This window comes from Balaenoptera ricei, chromosome 21 (assembly GCF_028023285.1).
Source record: "Balaenoptera ricei isolate mBalRic1 chromosome 21, mBalRic1.hap2, whole genome shotgun sequence".
Lineage (NCBI taxonomy): Eukaryota > Metazoa > Chordata > Mammalia > Artiodactyla > Balaenopteridae > Balaenoptera > Balaenoptera ricei.
The window spans coordinates 31,247,573-31,273,121 of NC_082659.1; the positions used below are offsets into that span (position 1 = coordinate 31,247,573).

Below are 25,549 nucleotides of genomic sequence, written 5' to 3' on the forward strand. Positions count from 1 at the left end.
GGGAGTAAGTTTATCTGTCCATGATTAATTTTATTTGTTTCATGTCATTTTACATAATTATATGATTTTAAGCATTTTACTTGATATTACACTCTAGTTTTGTCTCATTTTGCTATAGGATATATTTTTAATCTCTTCAGTTTTCTACTTCCACTCTGTGAGGAGACCAGTATCAATATCCTGTGTGTATCATTCCATGATTTTCTATTTTAAATTTCATCTTTACCTGAAATAAAACATATAGAAACCTACCAAAAAAGGGGTTTTTTTGTTTTGTTTTGTTTTGTTTTGTTTTTTTGCACAGATGGAAATAGTGTTCTGCAAGTGTCAGGTCTTATTTAATAATGGCACTTATTTTCTTGCTCTATGTATAAATTTTTACTCATTTTTAATGGATGAGATCCCATAGTATGTAATATTGATGGGTGATGAAGTTATTTCCAGGAATTGTCACTATAGAGTCTGACAATAAACATCTTTATCTGTGTATTCTTATACAATAGAGATTTTGTTTCATAGTCTTGATATCAATAAATGGGCTTCTGGATCAAGCAGGATGAGTGCTGATAATAGTAGTAATAGTAATAATAATAAATAATAATAATGAAAGCAACCAAAGCAACTGACATTTATTGAGCACGTACCATATTCCAGGCGTATTTCTGAGCAATTTGCAGGTAGTAACTGACTAATTTTCACAACCACCTCTAAGGTAGGCCTTCTTTATTACTCACATTTTATAGCATGTAAAGATTTTGAGAGATATTGCCAGTTACTTTCTAAAAACCGTAGCAGTTTAGATTTCCAAAAGCATGCATGATGTACTAAAATATTGTATCTCATTTTAATGTCAGGTTGTATTTCCCTAAATGATTTCTCTAAATAGTTATTGGCTAGTTCATTTTCCTGTATGGGGTGTGCCTATTCGCGTAGTTTTCTTCTTATTATTTCCTATCATTTTAATATACTTTATTTTTTAGAGCAGTTTTAGGTTCCCAACAAAAGTGAGTGGAAGGCGCAGAGATTTCCTGTATATCCTCACACCCCACACGTACATAGCTTCCTCCGTTATCAACACTCCCCACCAGAGTGATGTATTTGCTGTAACTGATGATCCTGCATTGACACATCATTCATTATCACCCAAAGTCCGTAGTTTATATTAGCACGCTATTTTTTATATTGTTTTTTTCTATGAATGAATAAAAATAAAAAAGGAAAATTCTGAGATTAGTATAAACAATTAAGTTCTTACCATGAATGATGCACATGTAAGCATTTTTCCTACATATTAAAAAAAAGGGTACATGGCCATAATAATGAAATCTATTATTCCCATACCCAGACCTCTTCAATCGTCTCACTCCCCAGTGCTGATTACCATTATGATATTGACACATATTCTTCTGCTATATTTTTAGGGTCTTTCATCCATATGTCTAAAGATCAATAAAAATCATGTTTTGATGCGTCCTTCAAGTAGACATGAATGGCACAAGAGTGTATATTCCATTATACAATTTGTTATGGTAGGTCAGAAGGGTAGGTAAGGGTGGACCTTAACATGGTGAATCACAAAAGTGACCCCAATTCTTTGCCTTCCCCTGTATCTTCACTCTTTGCCGTATCACTTTGAGGTTCTCTCATCAAGAGGTGGAGTGTATACAACTCAGCAACCACCTCACACTCAGTCTTCATGGGTGTGAAGAGCCCAAGGTGAGAAGGGCTCTGTGCTTGGATTCATGCTCTTCTGATGCTATCCTGAGATTCTTAATACTTTTGAACGAGAAGTCCCACATTTTCATTTTAATTTGGGGGCCCGGCAAATTACTAGCCCAGTTTGGGGCTATGTCACTTACTTTAGCCAGAGAGATGTTGGCTGACTTGATTCCAACACAGGCTTGAAAAAGCTGTCGCGCTTTTCTGCTTTCCATCTTGTTTGTCTGTCATCCCCATGAGAATATGCTCGGGCTTAGCTTGCTGGACGATTAAAGACATGTGGATCACAGCCAAGGTGCTGTATTTATCCCTACAGCAGCCAACATTCAGCTGACTCCTGTACCACTAAGCAAGCCTGGCCACAATTAGCAGAGCTGCCATGGCTACCCACACATGACCCAAAAGTGTGAGCAATAGGTACTTATTATTATTCATTGTGCAACATTTTGCATAATATTATTTGTTGAGATTCACTCATAATGATGTGTGCAAAATGGGTTTGTTTTTTAAAATGCATATGTAGCCATCAAATGAATATATCCCATTAATTATTTATCCTTCCATATTTACAGCAAGAACAGCTCTATCATGGACATCCTTGGCCATGACTTCCTGGACCCCAGTGAAATTGATGGATTATAAATAAGAAATTTCTCAAGTGCTATATAATGCCAGTTTTTTTCTTCAAAAGCCTTGTAACCAATTTTTACTCATGCCAATAGCTTAAAAGTATTTCTGTTCTCTACATTCTCGACAAAATGGATATCTTCACACACTTTTTTTTGTTAATTAGTGGATGACAAATGCTGTTTTATTGTTGTTTTAATATGCACTTCACTGGTTATTAATAACACTTAGTATCTTTTCCAGTGTTTACTGACCGTTCTCATTGACTTGCTTTTCCTGAGATTTTGGTGGGATTTTTTTTTGCTGGGGTTGGGGGGGGTCGTTATTTTTTATTCATTTGTTTTGAGTTATTTATTTTCAAACTACGGCTTCATCTTTCTGTTTTTCTGGTTTTTGTTCCATGATCTATCGTGGGAAGTTTTGTTTTCTGTAGATATTAACACTTGATCTCCTCTATATGTTGCAATTATGCCACCTAGATTATTGATTGTCTTCTTCCTTTGTTTTTGGGATTTATTGCTATAAAAATGAAATTTTCATATAATCATTATATTCATATTTTCTATCCTAGGTTCTCAGATTCCTCTCTTGTGTCTCTTAGATCCTGAAGTGATAGCATCACATTCATATAGTATTTCTTAAAATTCCTTTTCCACTTAAGATGTAAATTCACTGCTTTCCGTTTCTTTAACAACAGTATTGCATTTTCCAACTTTCTTCAAAGCTTCTTTTTACTTTTTTCTTTTTATTGCAGCTTTATGCTGACTCGGGTATCGTTTAGTTAGGATAACTTAAGATTATTTTCTTCAGATGGAATCTGCAGATGGCGTGCTTCCCGAATCAGTGCATGTCTGCAGATGTCTCTCTTGTTCTCATAACTGAATGACATTTGGCAATGTGTAGAATTTGTGAGTCATATTTCTTTTCTATAAATTTTTGCAGTTTGATATAGTCTGTGTGAAGTGAGTTTTCCAGTATGTTTTCTGTGTGTGGGTGAGTGTGAGTTTGTGTGTGTGTGTGTATTACATTAATACTCCCTAATATATCCCAAGTCCCTAAATTTTTCATTTTAATTTTCAGTCCCTATGCATTTTTTTTCTTCTATGGGAAATCAATGCTTTCATCCTGGGTCTTATTTGTCTGTGCTCCATATCATAGTTTTTTCTACAACTATGATCAAATCTTTATTTCTGACGTGCATTTTACCAGCATTTGTCCTCTGTTGGCTAGGCCTATAATTCTGTTCACAGTAAGCAAATTATCTTCAATACATTTATTGAGCTATTTAATATTAACTGTCATGTGTTTTAGTTTCAGAGTATACTTTTTTTCTCTTGGAATGATCTCCTTGGAATGCTTATTAATTTCTCTAGAAATTAAGATTATTTTGTTCATCAATGCTACTTCATTCGGAACTAACTTTTAAGTTTTGCCTGCTTTTTATTGTTCATTTTCCTTTCATTGGACATTGTTTTTTTCTTTCAGTGCTCATTTGTATTTTTGTTATGTCACTGATTAAGGCAGACTGTTTTATTTCATACGGAAGCCAAAAGTATGCCTTTGAAAAAGGGCCCAGGATGAATAAACTCGCAAACAAAATTTTTATCCTTTTAATAATGCTTGTCAAATATCTGTTAAGGTTTTTAATCTCGAATTTCTTTTTCCTGGGAACTACTTCTGGATTCCCACTTCCACCACCTCCATTTAAATGCTTACGGTTATTAAAAGGTGGCTCTGCCCTTGTTCCAGAATTCACGTTCTAGATGCTTGCACCTAAACCAACCCAGGCCATGCAGAGTTTTTCCTTGAATATATGTGGAATATAAACTGACAGATACCAGTTTTTATCTGGGAACCTCTCTGGTTTTGTTATTTGAATTGAAGAAAAGGAAAAGTTTTCAAGAAGGAGAGGAAATAGATTGTTACAGGATATTGGATATAGTTCCCTGTGCTATACAGTAGGTCTTTGCTGTTTATCTGTTTTACATACAGTAGTGTGTATCTGTTTATTCCAAACTCCTAATTTATCCCTCCCCCCCTCTCCCCTTTGGTAACCATAAGTTTGTTTTCTGTGTCTGTGAGTCTATTTCTGTTTTGTAAAGGAGATCATTTTTTTAGATTCTACATATAAGTGATATCATAGGATATTTGTCTTTGTCCAACTTACTTTTCTTAGTATGATAAAAGAATCTGAAAAAGAATATATATATATGTACGTGTGTATGCATATATATATATATATATATATATATATATATGGCTGAATCACTTTGCTGTACACCTGAAACTAACACAACGTTGCAAATCAACTATACTTCACTAAAAATTTTTTTAAAAAGAGTGAGAAGACATGAAGGAGGTAAGAAAAGTAGTGGGGAAAAACGTACTCTGTTAACGCTCTAGTTTCTCTTCCATTCTGGCCTTCAAACCTTCTTGATGTTTGGAATCCATGAGAAATCCCAGTGTCACTGTTATGGACTAGGGTCCTTGGACTCTTTAATCAATAGAAATTGATAAGTGGCCAGAGAAGGAGTTCAGGCAAGGCTTTGTTGAGGCTCGTGCTGCAGCAGGAGGGAGTGAAAACAAGAGACACGTTCCCTGGCTCACTCTCCGAGGAGCGTGGGCTGGATCCTTAAATGGGGTGAAGGTAGGGGCGGATTGGTGGTCTCCCCACTCGCTTGGTGGTGCTGTGTGCAGGGATCATGCGCAGTAAGTACCCTGCTTTTGCTCCTGGCACCTCTGGAGTGGCAGTCGGTTTACAGCCTTTGTGTGTCTTATTGCTCATAATTACCCGGACTGCACATGCAGGCAGTTAGTTTTAGTCCCTTAGAGCCCCTCTGTCTTTTGTTGCTCAAGGAGACGTGTGTCCAGGCCAAGTGCTCCAGTAAAGGGTCCCGGGTCCCAGCCTGTCTCAACCCTACAGTAAATAACGATGTTAGATTGTTCCATGATAATCACCATCCTCCTTGTAAGAAGATTTTAGTTCCATACCCTGTTTATGTCATGTTTTTCTATAGAAATAACGTATGAAATTTGAGCAAAAGACTAGAATCCCGCTTCTAAACAAAGGCTTTAAGATCTATCGTGTGCTTCTACAATTTTTTCTCCTTCTGCTACGAGAAAAGCGTGTTCCGTGGAGGGACCATGCCGTTTCCTAGGTTCCAGAATGAAGGCAATGTGGAGCTGAACCTGCAGTAACCTTGTGAAGAACATTCATTGTAATTTTAAGGCACTGGGAATTTGGAGGATGTTTTATAGCACAGCATAACTTCACGGAAACAAGCTAATGAAAAGCTTGTATTTTTTTCGGTTTTTATCTATCCATGGCTACTTATTAGCAAATTTTAGCTAAGAGATTTACGCCATGAGATGTACTGATGGTTGACTCTATAAAAGGAAACTTTGTTGAGGGAATCTGGAAGTCCTGGATTTTACTAGACAGCAATCTGTGTCATTCCAGTGCCCACACTGGTATCCGGTCATCCTGGTTCTTGTTTTCTCTTATATACATAATGTGGTATCAGAAAGAAAGCTAGATAACGGAGAGATGAGCCCATTTAATTTTTGCATATTTGAGCTTATAAGATGAAATGTAAATTTGTTTAATTTCATGACTCTGGAAGTTACTTTTACTGATGCTATTATTACAACGAAGTATTATTATTTTGGTTGAATTAGGTCATTTTTAGACTCTCATTTCCTGGTATATTCATACAACAAGTCAGGGATATTGCATCCAGATTCTTCATTTGTAAAGGTAAGCTTTACTTTATGTTGTGTAGATTTTTATTATTATGTGGTGAAGGTGCCATTGGTGGGAAGAAGAATGCTTTATACTCGGCTGAATTACTGGGCAAGCAGATTGATCACAAACCCAAATGTAATGTGGCAATTGCTCTGAAAGCATACAGAATAGAATGACTACTTTTAAAATTTGGAACTCAGGAATCACTTACCTGAAAAGGTCATTTACACTCTCTGGAAGTAGGAGTTTGAGAGGGGAAAAAATGTGGGGAAAGGAACTAAGAAGCCACTGAAGACAGGGAGAAGTTTTGATGGAGGTACCATAGGACCTGAGCAGTGGAAACCACTTTACAGAAAGAGCACAAGAAAGTGAAGTTGCAAAAGCAATTTGGGTACAGAATCTGAACTGGTTTACATGAAAAACACAGGAATTTGAATTCTATCCCAAAATGCAGGTAAGAGTCAAGAAATGCTTAAAAGTATGTGAGAAAGTTGGCTTTAGTCTAAGGTACGTATTTTGCCAGAATAGATGATGGGGAAGAGGCAAATGCGAGTGATTGGTCAGATTCTGTTGCTGTGTTGCAGTTGAGAGAGAATGAAATTTAAAATATGGTAACTCGTACAACATTTGTCTTTCTCACCATCTACAAGTAGAAAGCAGGACAAAATCCATGAGACATTTGTTTTCAGACATTTGACAATTAAAAAAAAAATCAGGAAATCTCTCTCTGACAGAAGGAAAGCATGGAAGGCAAATCTCACACTGAACTTGGCCCTCTGACTGGGAATAACATCTTAACTATAGCACAAGGGTGGAAGCAAACAGGACTCTTTAAGAATTTGGATTTTAAGAGTTTTTAAGAGTTTGGGTTGCGGAAGCAGCTGGAACTTGCAGGACCCAGGACCAGAGATAAAAAGGGACTATGTGTTGATGTACATTTTTTCAGAGAAGGGGAGTTGTCCTTTGTTCCCTGACTGAGGATTAGACAGCGTGTGTGGTGGGTAAGACTCTACTGAAGGGTCGAGAGTGAAATGGAGATAATACTAACCGACGGAACAGTGTTGGGAGATGTTGGATTTTCAGCTCAGGCAGTGTAGAGTGACCTTGCTAAAACTCCAGGCATTCAGCTGAGACAGAAAGGCTGAGTGTCTGGAGGAGGGATCAAGCTCTAGAGTAAGAGACACTCTTTGTCACCCCCATTCCCCACCTCAAAGCCTAAAACCCAGCACGGAGACGATTGTGGAGGGTTACCATTAAACTAATTGCCTTCCGACACAAACTGTGATGCTCTGTAAAGGGTTAAGCCATAGCCGAGGAAGGAAAGAACGCGCTAAGTTCAGAAATCAATGAGAGAGAAAAAGGAGAAAGAATGGAAACATTAAAGCTCTAAATTTAGTTGTTTCAAAGGACTAATAAAATTAATAACCCCCAGTAAGACTTATCTAGATCAGAAACAAATTCCACCAATATTAGGGGTGAAAGGAGATATTGCTAGTCATACAGAAGATAAAATGATATCTTGGAGAATTATGACAGCTTTATGCCAATAAATTTGATGATTTAGATGAAATGGACAGCTTCCTTGAAAAGTACAGCTTATCAAGATTGAGAGAAGTAATAGAAAATCTCAATCCCTTGAAATCTGTTTTTAAAAGTTGAATTCCTCAACAACGACTTTCCACAAAGAAACACCAGGTTTAGTTATTCTCATACTTCACCAACTGAGAGATAGTTTGGCTCTTCCAATCTTTAAGCGATTGAAAAGAATGCTTCTGTGAACGTTCATGTACAATTGTTGTGTAGGTGTGCAGTTTTATTTCTCTGGGATACATACCCAGGAATATCATTGCCAGATCATACGGTGAGTGTATATTCATTTTTGACAGAAATGACCAATCTTTTCTCCAGAGTGGCTGTACCATTTTAACTTTCTGCTGGCAATGAATGAGAGAGAAAAGAGTATCTGCATTCTTGCCATTTTGTTTGCTATTTAAATTTCACAATTTTATTTTAGCCATTGTGATAGATGTGTACTTTATCTCATGTAATTTTGACTGGCATTTCTCTGATGACTAATGATGTTGACTATAGTTTCGTGAGCTTGTCACTTTTTGTGAAATATCTGTTAATGTCTTTTGCCCATTTTCTCTTTGGACTTTTCTCGTTGGTTGGTTTTTCACTACTGACCTTTGAGGAGTTTATATATTCTAATTACAGGTCCTTTACCAGATATGCAGTTTGCAGATATTTGCTCCCAGTCTGTAATTTGTCCTTTCATCCTCATCATAAGGTTTCTGATCGAGCAGAATTTCTCCATTTTGATGAGAGTTAATTTATCAACTTTTCCTTTATGAATGGTAATTTGGCTATCAAACCTAAGAAATCTATGTTGCCCTAGAGTTCCTGAAGATTCTGTGTGTTTTTCTTTTCTAAAAGTGTTATAGTTTTATTTACATTTAATGGTGTGTTCACCTGAGGTGATTTTGTATGAAGTGTTAGATTTGGATCAAGGTTCACTCACTTGACCAGGGATGTGGAATTGTTCCAACACTATTTCTAGAAAGGACTGTTCTTCTGCATTGAGTTGCTTTTGCACCTTTGTCAAAAAGTCGGGGGCGGGGTCATATTGATGCGGATATATTCCTGGGTTCTTTATTCTGTGCAGTTCTTCCATGTGACTCTCCTTCTGCCAGTATCCTGCTGTCTTCTTCAGTTTGCCTGCATATTCAGCATTTATGTTGACTAGAGTGATTCCTCCCACTTTATTCTTGTTCAAGATTTTTACACTATTCTAGATATTTTTCTGTTTCATATAAATTTTAGACTAAACTATTCTCTGTGTGCAAACAACCTTGCTAGCATCGTGAAAGACACTGTTAAACCTAGAGATGAATTTGGGGAGAATGGGCATCTTTATTCTGTTGATTCTTCCAACCGTGAATGCAGTAAGAATCTCCATTTGTTTGGTCTTTTTTTAAATGTCGTTCATTAGCATTTTGTAATTTTAGCATTCAAATCCTGTGGATATGTTTTTAGGTTTATACCAAAGTATTTCATTTTCTTTGGAGCAATTGTAAATGGTACTCTATTTTAATTTCAGTTTACATATGTTTGTTGTTATCTAGAAATACAACTCTCATTTGTTTGTGTCGATCTTATATCCTTACAACCTTGATGAAGTCACATATTAATTCTATGAGGGTTTGTTGTTTTTTTTTCTGATAGATTCCTTGAGAATTTTTCCATAGTCAGGTCTTTTACAAATATGGCCTTCTGTTTTCTTCTTTTTCAATCTGTATACTTTTTATCTCTTTGCTTTACCTTACTGTGCTTGTTACAACTACCGGTACTCTGTCAGATAACCATACTGATGGCAGACATCCTCACAATTTTCCCAGTTATAAGGATAAAGTATTCAGTCATTCACCATAAGGATAATGTTAGATGTAAGGTTTTTGTTTTAATATACTCTTTATAAAGTTATGGAAATTCACTATTTTTAGATTGCTAAGAATTTGTTTGTTTGTTTTTCTGCCCCATGAAGGGGAGGTGTGTATTTAATTGTATCGGTTGCCTTTTCTGCATCCGCTGATATGATCATATGATTTTTCTTTTTTAGCCTGTTGATATAGTGGATTGCACTGACTGATTTTCAAATATTGAAACAATACCTAGAAAATACCTTTCAAACCTAAAAACCCCACAGCTTGGTCCTGGTGTATGATTCTTTTATTCATGCCTGGCTTTGATGCGCTAATAATTTCTTGAGGTTTTTTTGGTCAAAGTTCCTGAGAAATATTGATCTATGATTTTTCTTTTTTTGTACTGACTTTGTCTAATTTTTGGAGTAGAGTAATACTGGCCTCATTAAATACACTGAGAAAGATGACCTCTTCTTTTGTTTTTCTGGAAGATATTGTATAAAATACGTGTTAATGCTTAAGATGTTTGGCAAAATTCTTCAGTGAAATCACTGGGCCTGGGGATTGTGTGTGTGTGTGTGAGTGTGTATGTGGGAGCTTTTAAATTGCCAATTCGATTTATTTAATGGTTATAGAAATATTTTGTTTATCTGTTTCCTATGTATGGCTTTGGTGGTGTGTGTTTAAGTAATTGGTCTATTTCATCTCAGTGTCATTTCGGCATGTATTTTCTTGCAGTCCTCATACCCTTTTAATGGCTACAGCAGCTGTAGTGATAATGCTGGTTCACCTCCGACACTGATGATGTGTGTCCTCCCTTCTTTGTCAGTCTTGCTAGAGATTTTTCAGTTTATTGCACATATCATAGAACCAGCTTTTTCTTGCTTTGATTTTCTTTACTGTTTTCTTATTTTCAATTTCGTAGTGTTTTGCTCGTATTCTTTTCTCCCTTATACCTTGCTTTGGGTTTATTTTGCTCTTCTTTTTCTAATTTGTTGAGGAAAAAACTTATATTATCAATACATGACCATTCCTTTTTCTACTGTAAGCATTTTAGTACTAAAATTTCCCTCTCAACACTGCTTAGTTGTGTCTCACAACAATATGGTGAGTTTTCATGTTCATTACAGATATATGTATTTTTAAATTTTCCTTTAAGGCTTCCTGTTTGACCCGATTTTTTTAAAGTCTGTTATTTACTTTACAAGTGTTTGGAGGTTTTTGTTTTTGTTTTTGTTTTTGTTTTTCTGTTGTCTGTCTGTTGAATTTTAGTTTGATTTTGTTTTGGTCAGAGCATATACCTCGTATAATTTCAATTTGTTTTTAATTTATGAAGGTTTGCCTCATGATCCAGTATATTGGGCTTGTAGGTGAATGTCCTTGGATACCTGAACAAAAAATGTGTATTCTGTTATTCTTGGGTGGAGTGGTCCATAAACGTCATGGAGATCAGGTTGATTGATGCTGCGTTTCAGTTCTATATTTTGCTGATTTTTAGTCTAGTACTAGCAATAACCTATTGGAGTGTGTTGAATTCCTCCTTTACTGTTGTGGTTTTTGTCTTTCTCTTTCAGCTGTACCAGGGTTTGCTTCACATATTTTGAAGTTCTGTTGTTTGATGCTTATACATTTAGGATTGCTCTGCTTCTTGATAAGTGGATACTTTTATGATCACGTAGTGACTCTCTTTCTCCCTTGTAGATTTCTTTGCAATTAAGTTCACTTTCTCTGATATGATTTTTATCAGTATTTGCATGACATATTTTCCATTCTTTTTATTTCAGTCTACCTATAAATTTATGTCTGTAACTGAACCATTTTGCTGTACACCTGAAACTGACACTACCTTATAAATCAACTATACTCCAATATAAAATAAAAATTAAGTAAAAAAATAAAGTCATTGGAAGTGGAAAAAAATTTATGTTTGAAATGAGTTTCTTGTAGAGACTATTTAGTTGGGTCATAAGGTGTGGTTTTTGTTTGTTTGATTTTTTTGTTTCCTCCATCTGCCTTGGGACTCAGTATTTTATTTGGTGTTTTTAGACTATTTGCATTTAAAGTAGTGATTGATATGTTAGGGCTTTTGTCTGCTATATTCTTTTCCCTTTTTTTTTTTTTTTTTCTGTGCTACTCATTTCTTTTTTCTTCTCTTGTTTTCTACTTCTGGATTACTTGAACATTTTAAAGATTACATCATGATTTGTTTATAGTGTTTTAATGGATTTTTCCCTGTTATACTTTTCTTAGCTTTTGCTTGAGGTATTAAAATAAACATATAGAACCTAGCCTACTGTTGTGGACTTTTTACTTCTTCAAGAGAAACCCTGAAACCCTACTTCCATTTAGGATCCTTTATCCTCTGTACTTTATAAATATAGTTGCTCAAATATTCCTCTCCATACATTAAGCATAACATGATATTGCGTGATTGTTGTTTCAACTACCAAATATGATTTCAGAAACTCATGAGGGAAATGATAGTTCATTATATTTACCCGTATTTTAAACCGTTCTATTTGTCCTAGTTCCTTAAGACTACCCAAGCCTTTTTGTGATGTATTACCTTTGTTTCTTGGAGTTTCTTTTTGCCATTATCTTAGGGTATGTGTGCTGTAGACTAAATCTGTTAGTTTTCCTCTGTCGGAGAAAGTCTCTCTTTTTCCTTCATCCTTAAAGGATAAATTTGCCAGATGTAGAATTCATGTTGGACAGTAATGTTCTTGTCAACGTGTGAGAATTGCTCTTGTATTTCCTTTGAGACTTCATGACTTTCAGATGAGAAATGTACTGTCATTCAAACTGGTGTTCTTCTACAGGTTATATGACATTACTGTCTGGTTTCTTTGAAGATATTTTTATTGTTTTCAGTTTAGTCATGATCTTTCTTGTTGTGAGTGACTTTCAACCCATTCTATTTCTGGTTTGATCCGTTTCCAGAATCTAAATGTTTATGTCCTTCATCAATTTTGTGAGGATTTCTGTTGACTTTTTTCTGAATTTATATATATATATATTTTTTTTTTAAATTTAAGGTGGTAAAAATATTTAATATGAGTTCTACTCTCTTAACAAATTTCAAGCATACATTACATTACTGTTGACATCAGTATGTTTTACAGAAGGTCCTGGAGCTTATTATTCATCTTGCTTAACTGAAACTTTATGCCCATTAAATAGCACCTCATCATTTCCCCCTGGCCAAGCCCCTGGCAAACACCATTCCACTTTTGGGTGGTATGCATTTGACGTTTAAATACTTCATAGAAATGAAGTCATGCGGTATATGTCTTTCTGTGATGGGTCTATTTCACTTATCATAATGTCCTCAAGGTGAATCATGTTGCCCCATATTGCATAACTTACTTCTTTTTTAAGGCTATCTAGTATTCCATAGAATACATGTATACCACATTTTCTTATCCACTCCTCTGTGGATGGCCACTTAGGTTTTATTCACATCTTGGCTTTTGCAGATAGTGCTGCAGTAAGCATAGCAGTGCCAATATCTCCTGCAGCTCCTGTGTCAGTTCTTTGGCGTAACTGCCCACAAGTGACATTGCTGGATCACAGGGAAGTTCTGTTTTTCATTTTTACTATATTCTATAGCAACCGTTTCATATGGTCTTCCCAGTGACAGTGTACAACAGTTCCAGTTTCCCACACCCTCAACAGCACTCTTTGTCCTTTGTTCACATGATAATAGCCATCCTAACAGTCGTGAGGTGATATCTCACAAAAATAACATTTTGGTGTGAATTTGCATTTTTCTGGTAACTAGTGATCTACCTGTTGGCCACTTGGATGTCTTCTTTGTTTGTGTCTTATCTAATTTCTTTCATCAATATGTTGTAGTTTTCAGAGTACAAGTTTCCCACCTCCTTGGTTAAATTTGTTTGTAGGTATTTTGTGTGTGTGTGATCTTGTAAATGGATTTGTTTTCTTAATTTCCCTTTCCTTACAAATAGTTCTCTGTAAGTAGAGAAATGCTACCCATTATTGAATGTTCATTATATATTCTGCAATATTGTGGAAATTGTTAGTTCTAAAACTTTGAGGGATTTTGTGGAGTCTTTAGGTTTTGTTATCTATGAGATCATGTCAACTGCAAACAAAGATATTTTTACTTCTTTCTTTCCAATTTGGATGCCTTTTTATTTTTTTCTCTTCCTTTGTCTACTTGCTCTAGGTATAACTTCCCATCTAAGATTGAATAGAATTGGTGAGGGTGGGTGTCCTTGCCTTGTTCCTGATCTTAGAGGAAAAGTTTTCAGGTTTCACTGTTGAATATGTTGTTAGCTGTGAGCTTCTCATATATGGCCTTTATTAGGTTCTGCTGATTTCATTCCATTCCTCGTTTGCTGAGAGTTTTTCTTATGATAGATACTGAAATTTGACAAATTCTTTCTCTGCATATATTGAGATGATCATGTGATTTTGACTCTTTGTCCTTTTAATGTGTTTTATCACATTGATTTTTGAATGTTGAACCATTCTTGCATTGCAAGAATAATTTAACTTGGTCATGGTGTATGACCATTTTAAGGTGCTAGATTACACTGGATTTGGTTTACTAGTATTTTGTTGGGCACTTTTCCATCTGTATTCATGAGGGATGTTAACTCATACTGTTCTTTCCATGTGGCTTTTGTATCAGAGTAATGCTGGCTGCATAAAGGGAGTTTGGAAGTGTTCCCCACTCTTTTGCATTTGAGAAGCCTTGTGTTAGTTCTTACTTAAATGTTCTATAGAATTCCCCAGTGAAGCCATTTGATATTGGGCTTCTCCTTGTTAGGAGGTTTGTGATTACCAATTCAGTCTCCGTACTAGTTATAGGTCGGTTTGGATTTTCTATTTTTTTCATGAGTCACTCTTCTTAGGTTTCATGTCACTAAGAATTTATCCATCCTCTTTGGTATCTGGTTGTTGGTATATAATGTTCATATTATTTTCTTCTTATTTTTGTTGGTATATAATGTTCATATTATTTTCTTATTTTTGTGGCATGAGCTTTCATTTTTCTGATTTTATTTTTGAAACTTCTCTTTTTTTCTTAATCTAGATAGAGGTTTGTCAATTTTATTTATCATTTCAAAAGACCAACTCTTAGTTTTATGATTTTTCTATTGTTTTTCTACTTATTATCATTTTATTCTTGGTCTATTCTTTGTTATGTTCTTTTTGCTACTTTGAGCTTTCTTTGTTCTTCTTTTAGTTCTTTGAGATGTGAAGTTAGTTTATTAATTTGAGATCTTTTTAATGTATTTGTTTGTAGCTATACATTTATCTCTTTCCTCTGCTTTCACTGGATCCCATAAATTTTGGTATGTTGTGTTTTCTGTTTCATTTGTCTCAAGCTATGTTAAATTTCCTTTTTGATTCTTCTCTTTGATTCAATTGTTGATCAAAAGTATGTTGTTAATTTCCACGTACCTGTGGATTTTTTACTTATCCTTCCGCTATTCCTTTCTAGTTTCATTCCAAAATGTGTTCAGAAAGGACACATTGTATGATTTAAATCTTCTTAAATTTGTTAAGAGTTGCTTTGTGACCAAACATATAATCTATTGTGGGGAAAGCTTGTGTACACGTGAGAAGAATGTATGTTCTGCTGCTTTGAGGGGAATGTTCTGTATGTAGCTGCTGGGTAGATTTTGGCTATAATGTTATTTAAGTCCTCTTTTTTGTTTCTTACTCATCTCCTGTCTGCTTCCTCTACCCATTACTGAAAGTGTGGTATTGAAGTCCCCTTCTATTATTGTATTGCTGTCTATATCTCTCCTCAGATTCTGTCAGTGTTTGCTGTGGGTGTATTTAGCTGCTCTAATGCTGAGGGTGTATATATTTATAATGGTTATCTTTTCCTGATGGACTAACCCTTTAATCATTATAAAATGTCCTTCTTTGACTCCTGTGACTGTCCTGACTTTATGTCTATTTTGTCTGATGTAAGTATAGCTACACCTGTGCCCGACACACAGTAGGCCAAACTATACCGAAACGTTGGAGTTTGGAGCAGAGAAAGGTTTATTGCAGGGCCGTGTAAGGAGATGGGTGGCTCCTGCCTTAAAAAGCCTGAATTTCCCAAAGGCTGTCAGCAAAGCCCTTTTAAAGGCAAGCTGAGGGAGGGGTGTAGTTAGTTGCTGCAAACTTGTTGGTGTTGGATCCTTTGTTCTTGCTGCGATCCATGTAGGTCAGGTCAAGATGTTCCTGTAAACCTCCAGCAAGACAAATGTTACTCTCTGTTCAGGTCAAGTCAGGGTCAGGCTGTCCTGTACATTTCAAGCCATAGACAACATTCTTTCACAAAAGATGCAGAGCCAGCCTGACTAAGCCCAGGCAACAGAGCACAAAGGGTAAAGTAAGAGGAACAGATCTAATATAGGGTCAGACATGTTCTTCCCTATTAAACACCTGCTCTCTTTCGGTTGCCATTTGTTTGGAATATATATTTTCCATCCCTTTACCTTCAGCCGCTGTATGTCCTTCAATTTAAAGTGAAATTCCTGCACACAGTATGGAGTTGAAACCTGCCCCCCCTTTCAACCTCTTGACATCTTTTGTTTGTGGCATCTAAACATTTACATTTGAAGTGATTATTGATAGGGAAGTTATTTACTAATGCCTTTATGTTACTTGTTTGATTGATTGATTGATTGTAGTTCTTTTGTCTATCTTTTCCTCTCCCTGTCTTTTCTTGAGTTTCATTGATTTTTTTTTTTTTTTTTTTTTTGGTTCCACGTGTATTGATTCCTTTGTCTTTTTCTGTTATGTAACCTTTATTGATATTTTCATTTTGGTTACCATGGGCCTTACATGTAATATCATACAGCTATAACAGTGTACTTTAAGCTGATAAAAACCTCAATAACATACAAAAAGTCTACAATTTTACTAGTCCCCCTCATACACATTTTATGTTATTGGTGTCACAATTTACATTATTTCATATTGTGTAACTTTTAACATGATTTTAGTTACAGTTATTTTTATATACTATTGTTTCTTAACTTTTATTTTAGAATTAAAAGTGATTTAATCACTACCAATACAGTAATATAGTATTTGAAATTTCCTACACATTTTCCTTTACCAATGACTTTCATTCTTTCTTTTGCTCTCATGTTGCTCTTTAGCACCCTTTCATTTCAAGGTGATGAATTCTCATTTGTATTTCTTGTAATGCAGATACAGTGGTGAGAAATATTTCAGCTTTTGTCTGGAAAAGTCTTTATCCCTCCATTTCTTAAGATTTTTTTTTTTTGTGGGGGAGCAGTTTTAGGTTGCCAGCAAAATTAAGACAATGGTATAGAGTTTTCCAGATATCCTCTGGAGCCACATATGCATAGCTCGTCTTTAATAACCTCCCCAAGCACAGTGGTAGATTTGTTACAGTTGAGGAGCCTATGTGGGCACACTATAATCACCCAAAGTGCATGGCTGACATTTCAGTTCACTTTTGGTCTTGTTTATTCTGTGGGCTTGCACAAACATATAATGACATGTATCCATCGCTATAGTATCATAGAGAGTATTTTAAGTGCCCTCAAAATCCCCTGTGTTCAGCCTATTCATGGTTCATTGCCACTGTAACCCTGGGCAACGTTTAACTTTCTCCATAGTTTTGTCTTTTCCAAATTGTTATGTCGTTGGAATCATACAATATGCAGCCATTCAGGTTGGTTTCTTTCACTTAGTAATATGCATTCAAGGTTCCTCCATGTATTGGCGTGGCTTAATAGCTAACTTCTTTTTCCCACTGAATAATAATCCATGGTTTGGATGCACTTTGGTTTATGAATCCATTCGCCTACTTAAAGGCATCTTGGTTGCTTCCAATTTTTGACAATGTTGAAAAAGTTGCTATAAAACGTACATTTGTAGGGTTTTTGTGTGGGATTAAGTTTTCAGTTCCTTTGGGTAGATACCAAGGAGTGTGATGGCTGGCTGGATTGGATTGTAAGGGTATGTTTAGTTTTGTGAAATATCCCCAGGTTGTCTTCAACTGGCTGTCTCTACCATTTCGCATTCCCACCAGCAATGAATGAGTGTTCTGTTGCCCCACAAACTTGCCAGCATCTGTTGTCAGTGTTCTAGATTTTGACCATTCCTATCTCACTGATGCTTCAATTCTTAAAATTTTTAATATTTCTTTTTTATTTTTCAGCATGATTAGGTGACATTTACAAATAAGTGTTTATATATCTAAAATACAACATGATTAATTCACATTTTTATTCTCTGTAAAATGATCACCGCAATCAGGTTTATTAACACATGCATCATCTCATATGGTGACCTTTTTTGTGGTAAGAACACTTAAGGTTGACTCTCTTAGCAATATTCAAGTGTATAACACAGTATGTAACTATGTTAACTATAGTCACCATGCTGTATATTAGATTGCCAGAGCTTGTTCATCTTGTAAGTGAAGGCTTGTACCCTTTGACAGCATCTCCTTATCTCCCCAAACTTCCAGCCCCTGGTAACCATCATTCTCCTCTGTTTCAAGGAATTTACCTTTTTGTTGTAAGATTCCACAAGTAAGTGAGATCATAAAGTGTTTCTATTTCTCTGTCTGGCTATGTTCACTTAGTATAATGTTCTCCACACTAATCCTTCTCACACATGGGTGAATAATATTCATACATATGTGTGATGTATATCATATGTCATTGGTTGTCTCACATATAGGATATATATCTTACATTTTCTTTATCCACTCATTCACTCTTGAACACTTAGATTGTTTCTATATCTAGGGTATCGTAAATAAAGCTGCTATGAACATGGGCGTGCAGGAGACACTTGGAAATAGCAATTTCCACCCTTTTGGATATATATGCAGAAGTGGGATTGCTGTATCATTTGGTTGTTCTATTTTTACGTTTTTGAGAAACCTCCGTATTGTTTCCCATAACGGCTACACCAACGTATATTCCCACCAACAATGTGCAATGGTTCCTTTTTCTCCACGTCCAAACAAATAGCAACGTTTGTTATTGCTGCTCTTTTTGATAAAACACATCCTAACAGGTGTGAGGTGACATCTCATTGTGGTTTGATTTGTATTTCCTGCTGATTTTGATGTTGAGCACCTTTTCATATACCTGTTGGCAATTTGTTTATCTTCTTTTGGAAAGCTAACTTTTCACGTCCTTTGCCCATTGTGTAATTGGATTATTTGTTTTTCTGCTACTGAGTTATACAAATTCCTTATATAGTTTGATCAACCCCGTATCAGAGATATGGTTTGTACATATTTTCTCCCATTCCATAGGTTGTCTTTCCTTTGTGGTGCAGAAGCTGTTTATCAATAGTTTGATGCAGTTCTATTTAAAAAGTTTTGCTTTTCCTGCCTGACCTTTTGATCTCAAATCCAAAAAAGCATTGCCAAGAATGTTATGGCTCTTTTAGGCTCTTTAGTTTGATATTTTCACATCATATTTAAGTATTTAATTCATTTCTAGTTAATATTTATAAGTGGTATAAGATAGGGGTGCAATGTCACTATTTTGCATTTGAATACCCAGTTTTTATAACAGCTTTTATTGAAGAGACTATCCTTTCCTCAGTCTGTGTTCTTAGCACCCTTGTCAAAGATTATTTGATGTGATTTGTGTGGATTGGTTTCTGGGCTCTCAATTCTGTTCCATTTTTCTCTCTGTTTGCTTAATTGTCAATACTATACTGTTTTCATTACTATAGCCTCTTAATGGTGTTTGAATCAGGAAATGTGATACCTCAGCTTTCTCAAGGTTGCTTTGCCTATCTGGGGTCTTTTGTGACTCCCTAAGAATTTCAGGATATTTTTTTCTGGTTCTGTGAAAAATGCCATTAGATTTTTGATAGGAATCACATTGAATCTATAGATCACTTTAGGTAGTATGGCTATTGAACCATAATAATTCCTCCAATCCATGAGCACTGGATATCTTTCCACTGTGTCATAATTTCTTTTATCAGTGTACTGTAGGTTTAGAGTATAAGTCTTTCACCTCCTTGGTTTAATTCAATGCAAAGTATTTTATTCTTTTGGATGCTATTGTAAATGCAATTGTTTTGTTGATTTCTCTTTCTGACATTTTGTTAGTTTGTAGAAACACAAATGATTTTTTATGTTGATTTTGTATTCTGTAGCATTACTCAATTTACTAATTTTTCCTTTTTAACCTGTATTGTAATTGCTTACAATTAACTACAATTAATTGGGATGAATCCCACTTGGTTTTGGTTTACAATTTTTAAATTGATTGTTGGCTTCTATTTGCCATTAATGTTATTGAGAATTTTTGCATATATTCTCATGAGAGATATTGGTTTGTAGTTCTTTTCTTTTAATGTCATCGGATGTTTTGTTGTTCGAATAATACTGGCCCCACAGAATGAGTTAGAAGTGTTTCCTCTGTTTCCATATTTTGAAAGTGTGTGTAGAGAATTGGTACACTTTATTCCTTAAGTGTTTGGCAGAATTCAAAAATGAACCCAATCAGGGCCTGCTGCTTTCTGATTTGGAAGGTTATCAGTTTTATTCAACTTCTTTAATAGACACAGACAGATTGAGATCGCCTGTTTCCTCTTCTGTGAGATTTGACAGATGGTGTGTTTCAAGCAGTTGTCCCATTTCATCTAGGATTTCAGATTTGTGGGCACAGAGTTGTTCCTCACATTCCTATATTGTCCTTTTAATGGGCATGCGATGTATACTTAAAACACTTCTTTTCTACTGGTGTTGGTAATTAGTATCCTCTCTCTTCACCTAACATGCCGAGTGAGAGGTTTATCAATTTTATTGATCTTATCAAAGAACCAACTTGGTTTTCATTGATTTTCTCTATTGATTTCCTGAGTTTTCAATGTCATTGATTTCTACTTCAATTCTTATAATTCCTCTTCTGCTGCTTCCCTTGGATTTAATTTGCTCTTCTCTTTTTAGTTTCCCAAGGGGGAAACTTAAATTACTGATTTTAGATCTTTGTTCTTTCGTCCTGTATGTGTTCAATTCTATAAATTTCCCTCTAAGCATGACTTTTGCTGTATCCTACAACAGTTTTCAAATTTGTGTTTTCTTTTGCATGGAGTTAAAAATATTGTAAAATTTATTTTGAGATTTCTTGTCTGACCCATGTGTTCCTCAGAAGCATGTTTTTTAACCTTCATGTATTTTGGGATCTTCCAGCTGTCCTCCTGTTATTGATTTCTAGCTTAATTCTGTCATGGTTTGAGAACAGACATTGTATGATTTCTATTCTTTTAAGTTTGTTAAGGTGCGTTTTATGGCTCACAATGTCAGTCCTGGTGAATGTTGCGTATGAACTTGAGAAAATGTGTATTCTGCTGTGGTTGGATGACGTAGTCTATAGACATCAGTTACGTCCAGTTAATTGATGTTGCTGAGCTTACCTGTGCCCACTGTCAACTAACAATGCCATCTTTCGCGTAGTGTGAGTCCCTTATAATAAACTGTCATCCCGGTTCCTCCCTCCCATTCCTTGTATCATTGCTGTCCTTCATTTCACTTGTATATAAGCATATATATAATATTTATACAGACTATGTGTTATATATTTAATATACACAATAGGTACATAAGCATATGCAAATACATTGTTGCTATGATTTGAAGAAACTGTTCTATCAGTCAAGACTGTGAAAAATAAACATTGTTATTATCACTATTCCTTCTTCATTGGTCTGCCTTCTGCATGTAGATGCAAGTTTCTGACCTATATCATTTTCCTTCTCTGTATAGAAATATTTCAAATCGTTTCTTACAAACAAATCTACTGGCAACAGATTTCCTCAGTTGTTGTTTGTCTCACAAAGTCTTTATATCTTTTTCACTTTTGAACGATAATTTTGCAGAGCAAAGAATTGCAGGTTGGTGATATTTTTCTCTCAACATTTTAAATATTTCATTCCACTCCCTTCTTGTTTGCATGGTTTCTGAGGAGAAATCTGATGTATGTCTTATCTTTGTTCTTGTATAGGCAATTTTTCCCCTCTGTGGCTTCTTTCAGGATTCTTTCCTTTATCTTGGGTTTCTGTACTTCTTAAATGATATGCCAAGGTATAGTTTTTTTAACTTGGAGTTTTTTCTTTGTTTGTTTATCTTACACGCATGCTGTTTGGTGTTCTCTGAGCTTTCTGCATCTGTGGTTTAGTGTGTGATATTCATTTGGGGGGAATTCTCAATTATTGTTGTTTCAAATATTCCTTATATTCCTTTCTCTCTTTCTGCTCCTTTTGGAATTCCTGTTACCTTTATGTCATGCCTTTGTGGTCCTCCCATATTCCTTGTATATTCTCATCTTTTGTGGTGGTGTTGTTCTGTCTTGGTTTCTTTGTTTCCAGGTTTTGAAATGTCTATTGATATATCCCCAAGTTGGGAGATTTTTTTCTCAGCCATGTCATCTACTGGTGAGCCCATCAAGGTCATTCTTCATTTTCATAACAGTTTTTTCCTTAAATCTCTAGCATTTATTTTTTTTTCCCCGTAGGATTTCTACCTCTCTGACTGCATTGTTCATCTCTTCTTGCACGATGTCTACTTTATCCGTTGATCCCTTAGCATTGTAATCACACAGTTGTTTTAAATTCCCGGGCCCATAATACCAGCACTGCTGCCACGTCTGGTTCTAAGGCTTACCCTCTTTCTTGAAATCACGGTTTTTTGTTTTAACGTTTTGGTATTCTTGTAATTTTTTTCTTGATAGTTGGACATAATGCACCATGTAAAAGGAACTGCTGTAAATATGCCTTTAGTAGCGTGGTGGTGAATGAGGTGTGGGGTGAGAGAAACTGTTTTATAGTCGTATGATTAAGTCTCAGTTTTTTAGTGAGCCTTTGCATCAGGGCTATGAACAACACAAGTGTTTCTTGGTGGGGTTTTTTTTTTCCCCCACAAGTGCGACAGAATGGCTAGAGTGGGCTGGATTTGGATATTTCCTTTCCTGAGGTCAGTTAGGCTCTGATAATACCCCAGCCAGTTCATCTCTATCTAGGTAGTTTACCCTGAAGGCAGGCCCTGTAAAGAAGAACAGAGTGCACTGATGTATTTCAAATTGAGTCCTTTCCCCCTCCCCTTGCCGGAGGCACGAGGACTTTTTCTCTGATATTAGCTGTGACATCTTGGTGGAACTCTTGAAGGTAAATCTCACAGTATTTTGGGGGTCCGTTCATGGGTTCTCTGAAGTTTTTATTTCTCAGAATTGTCCGCACTGATCTTGCAGCCTTTCATCAATCACAGTCAGGTTTTCCTTCCCTGGCACTGGTTCCAGCAGCACTTTGCACTACTAATTCTCTGCTCCAGTGAGCTGTGCCTCCCCATGTGCCCTCTCTGCCTCTCTGATCCTGGGGGCTGCGCTTTGCACTGTGTCCTCCCTTCTTTTACACATCCAGGAAGAGCTGTTGAGTTTTAAGTCTGTTCTACTGTCCCTTGTTGTCAGGATGGAATGGCAACGTCCAACCTTCTGACATGGAGAACCAGAAACCAGAAGTCTCTTTTTCATTTCTGTAGTTTTGCAGTGTATAAGATATTTAGTCGACTTTTTTTTTCTCTCTCAACACTTTGAATATATCATCTCAGTCTCTTCTGGCTTGCAAGGTTTCTGCTAAAAAATCCACTGAAAGTCTTAATGGTGTTTCATTACACATAAGTCATTTTTCTTCTGTTGCTCTCAAAATTCCCTCTCTACTTTTGACTTTTGACATTTTAATTGCAATATATCTCAGTGCGGATTTCTTTAGGGACATTTTATTTGATGATTTTTGATCTTCTTGATATGGATATCAATTTTCTTCTGTAAGTTTGGAAAGTTTTCAGCCAATATGTATTGAAAGTGCTTCCTGTTTTTTCAACTGAAATACAGTCGACATATAACAGTGTATAGGTTTAAGGTGTACAATGTGTTGATTTGATCCATTTACATATTACAATATGATTACTGTCATCGTGTTAGCTAACATCTCTACTGCTTCACATAATCATTCTTTCTTGCTCCCTCTTTTCCTTCTGGGACTCCCATACTTTGTGTATTTTTCCTTTTGTTTGTGTTCCATAGGTCCTGTAAGATTTTATCACTTTTTCACTGTCTTCTTTTTGCTCCCTTGACCCGTCTTTGAGTTAGTTGAGTTAAGTCTTTCTCCTGCTTGATCTAATCTGCTGTTGAACCCTTCTGGTGAATTTTTTCAGTTCAGTTATTATTTGACAGTTCCACGATTTCTGTTTGGTACTTTTAATACTTTGTATCTCTTTTTTGAACTTCTCACTTGGTTCATGCATTGTTCTCTGGACTTCATTGGGCATCTTTATGGGAGTTATTTTAAATTTTTCATTAGGCAGATTATTTAATGTCATTTCACTAGTGTCAGTTTCGGCCTATATCTTGTTCCTTTGTTCGGAATATCTTTTCCTTATTCCTCATTTCACTCGACACTCTGTTTTGGTGTCTGCTCATTAGACAAAGCAGTCCCATCACCCAGTCTTCATGACTGGCCATGTGCAGAAGGAAACGCCCACAGATCAGCCTGGCCAGTGATTTGCAATGACTTGGGGGTCCTCTGCCAGCAGTTTCTCTTTCCAGGTAGAAGCAAGCGCTGTGGTTTTTTCTGCTCTGTTTCTGCTGGGCAGGAGGGACAATCACTGTTGGCTGTCCTCCCAAGCTGCCGCCTCTGTTCTCCCTCCAGCAGCTAGACTGTGGGCGAGCCATCAGTGCTCCAGGATTGGTGAGACAAGTGCTGGCTCTTGGGGCAGTACCGGTGAAGTGGGAGCACTGCCTTCAGTCGATCGACTATTACCTCCCCAGGGGAAGCGGAGACGTGGGATTTTTCATCCCCTCACTCTGTGTTGAGTTTGGGCAAGCTGGGGAGGGAATCAAGCCACCACCTCCATGGTGGTTTGGGTGGCTAGACTGCCCTGAACCAATCAGAGCCCTGGGTCTGGTGACACTGTTCCTTGGGTGTTCGTTCCCCTCGGAAACACCAGGGCACTGGATGCTTGAACAACACCCTCTCCTCCCCTGAGTGAATCTGGGAGCTATAGGGTCTCTTCGTGATCTTATGGCAGTACTCTGGGGTAGAGTGTCTGGTGAAAGGGCATCCCAAATCTCCCTCCTGGCTTTGGTGCATCTGATTTTGCATCCTCTAAAGGTGTGCATGAGCCTGTCAATTAGTTCCTGATTTCTCACAAAGGAAATTGGTCCATGAATTGCTACTCACTTGGTGTATTTGTTGGGAGATGGAAGGTCCAGGGTTTTCTAAACCAACTTCTTTCCGACCAGCATTCAGCCTTTATTTCTTTGAATTTTTTTCTGCTCTACATTCTTTCTGTTCTCCTTATTGGATTCTGACACATATTTTAAAACTTTGGGGAATGTTCCACATGTCCTTGAGGCTCTATTCATTTTCTTAACTCATTTTTCTGGGTTTTATATATTGAGTGAATTCTATTGATCTTTCTCAAGTTCATTGATTCTGTCCCTTGTCATCTCCACTCTACTTTTGAGCCTATCCAGTATGTGTTGTTTTGTTTGTTTGTTTATTATATTTTTCACTTCTAATATTTTTATTTGTTCGTTTTAATGGTTTCTATTTCTTTTCTGAGATTTTCTGTTCTTTCAGTTGTTTCAGGGTAATTTTTGATTGTGCATTGAACCAGTGTTATCACAGCTGCTTTAAAATCCATCCTATAATTCCAGATACATGTGACTCATCTCAATATTGGCATCACTGGGATGTCTTCTCCCATTATGTTGTGATATTCTTGGTTCTTGGTATAATGTGTAGTTTTCTATTGTATCTTTGAAATTGAAACCTTCTATTGTTGAAGTCTGTCAGCCAGTTTAAGTTCAGATTTAGTGTGGTCTATTGTTCCAGTGACCATTTAGCTTTCTTGGGGCTTTCTATATTATTCTGTTTCGTTTCATTCTTCTGGCTCTACTGGAGATCACTGGCTTTCTGCCAGTGCAGCCCATAGCAGGAAAAGGTTCTTTCCTGGGCCACCTTGTATTGCTAGGTGATGCTGGGTGATGAAGGA

At 36.3% G+C, this 25,549-nt stretch overlaps 1 protein-coding gene across 1 annotated transcript in view; it reads left to right on the forward strand.

Moving 5' to 3' along the window:
* Positions 1-25,549, forward strand: part of LOC132356560 (A disintegrin and metallopeptidase domain 3-like) — a 103,185-nt gene that overhangs the window by 4,525 nt on the left and 73,111 nt on the right. The window contains exon 4 of the mRNA XM_059909423.1: positions 6,025-6,103. Within this exon, the coding sequence (XP_059765406.1) occupies positions 6,025-6,103 (79 nt within the window). The remainder of the gene's footprint in view (positions 1-6,024; positions 6,104-25,549) is intronic.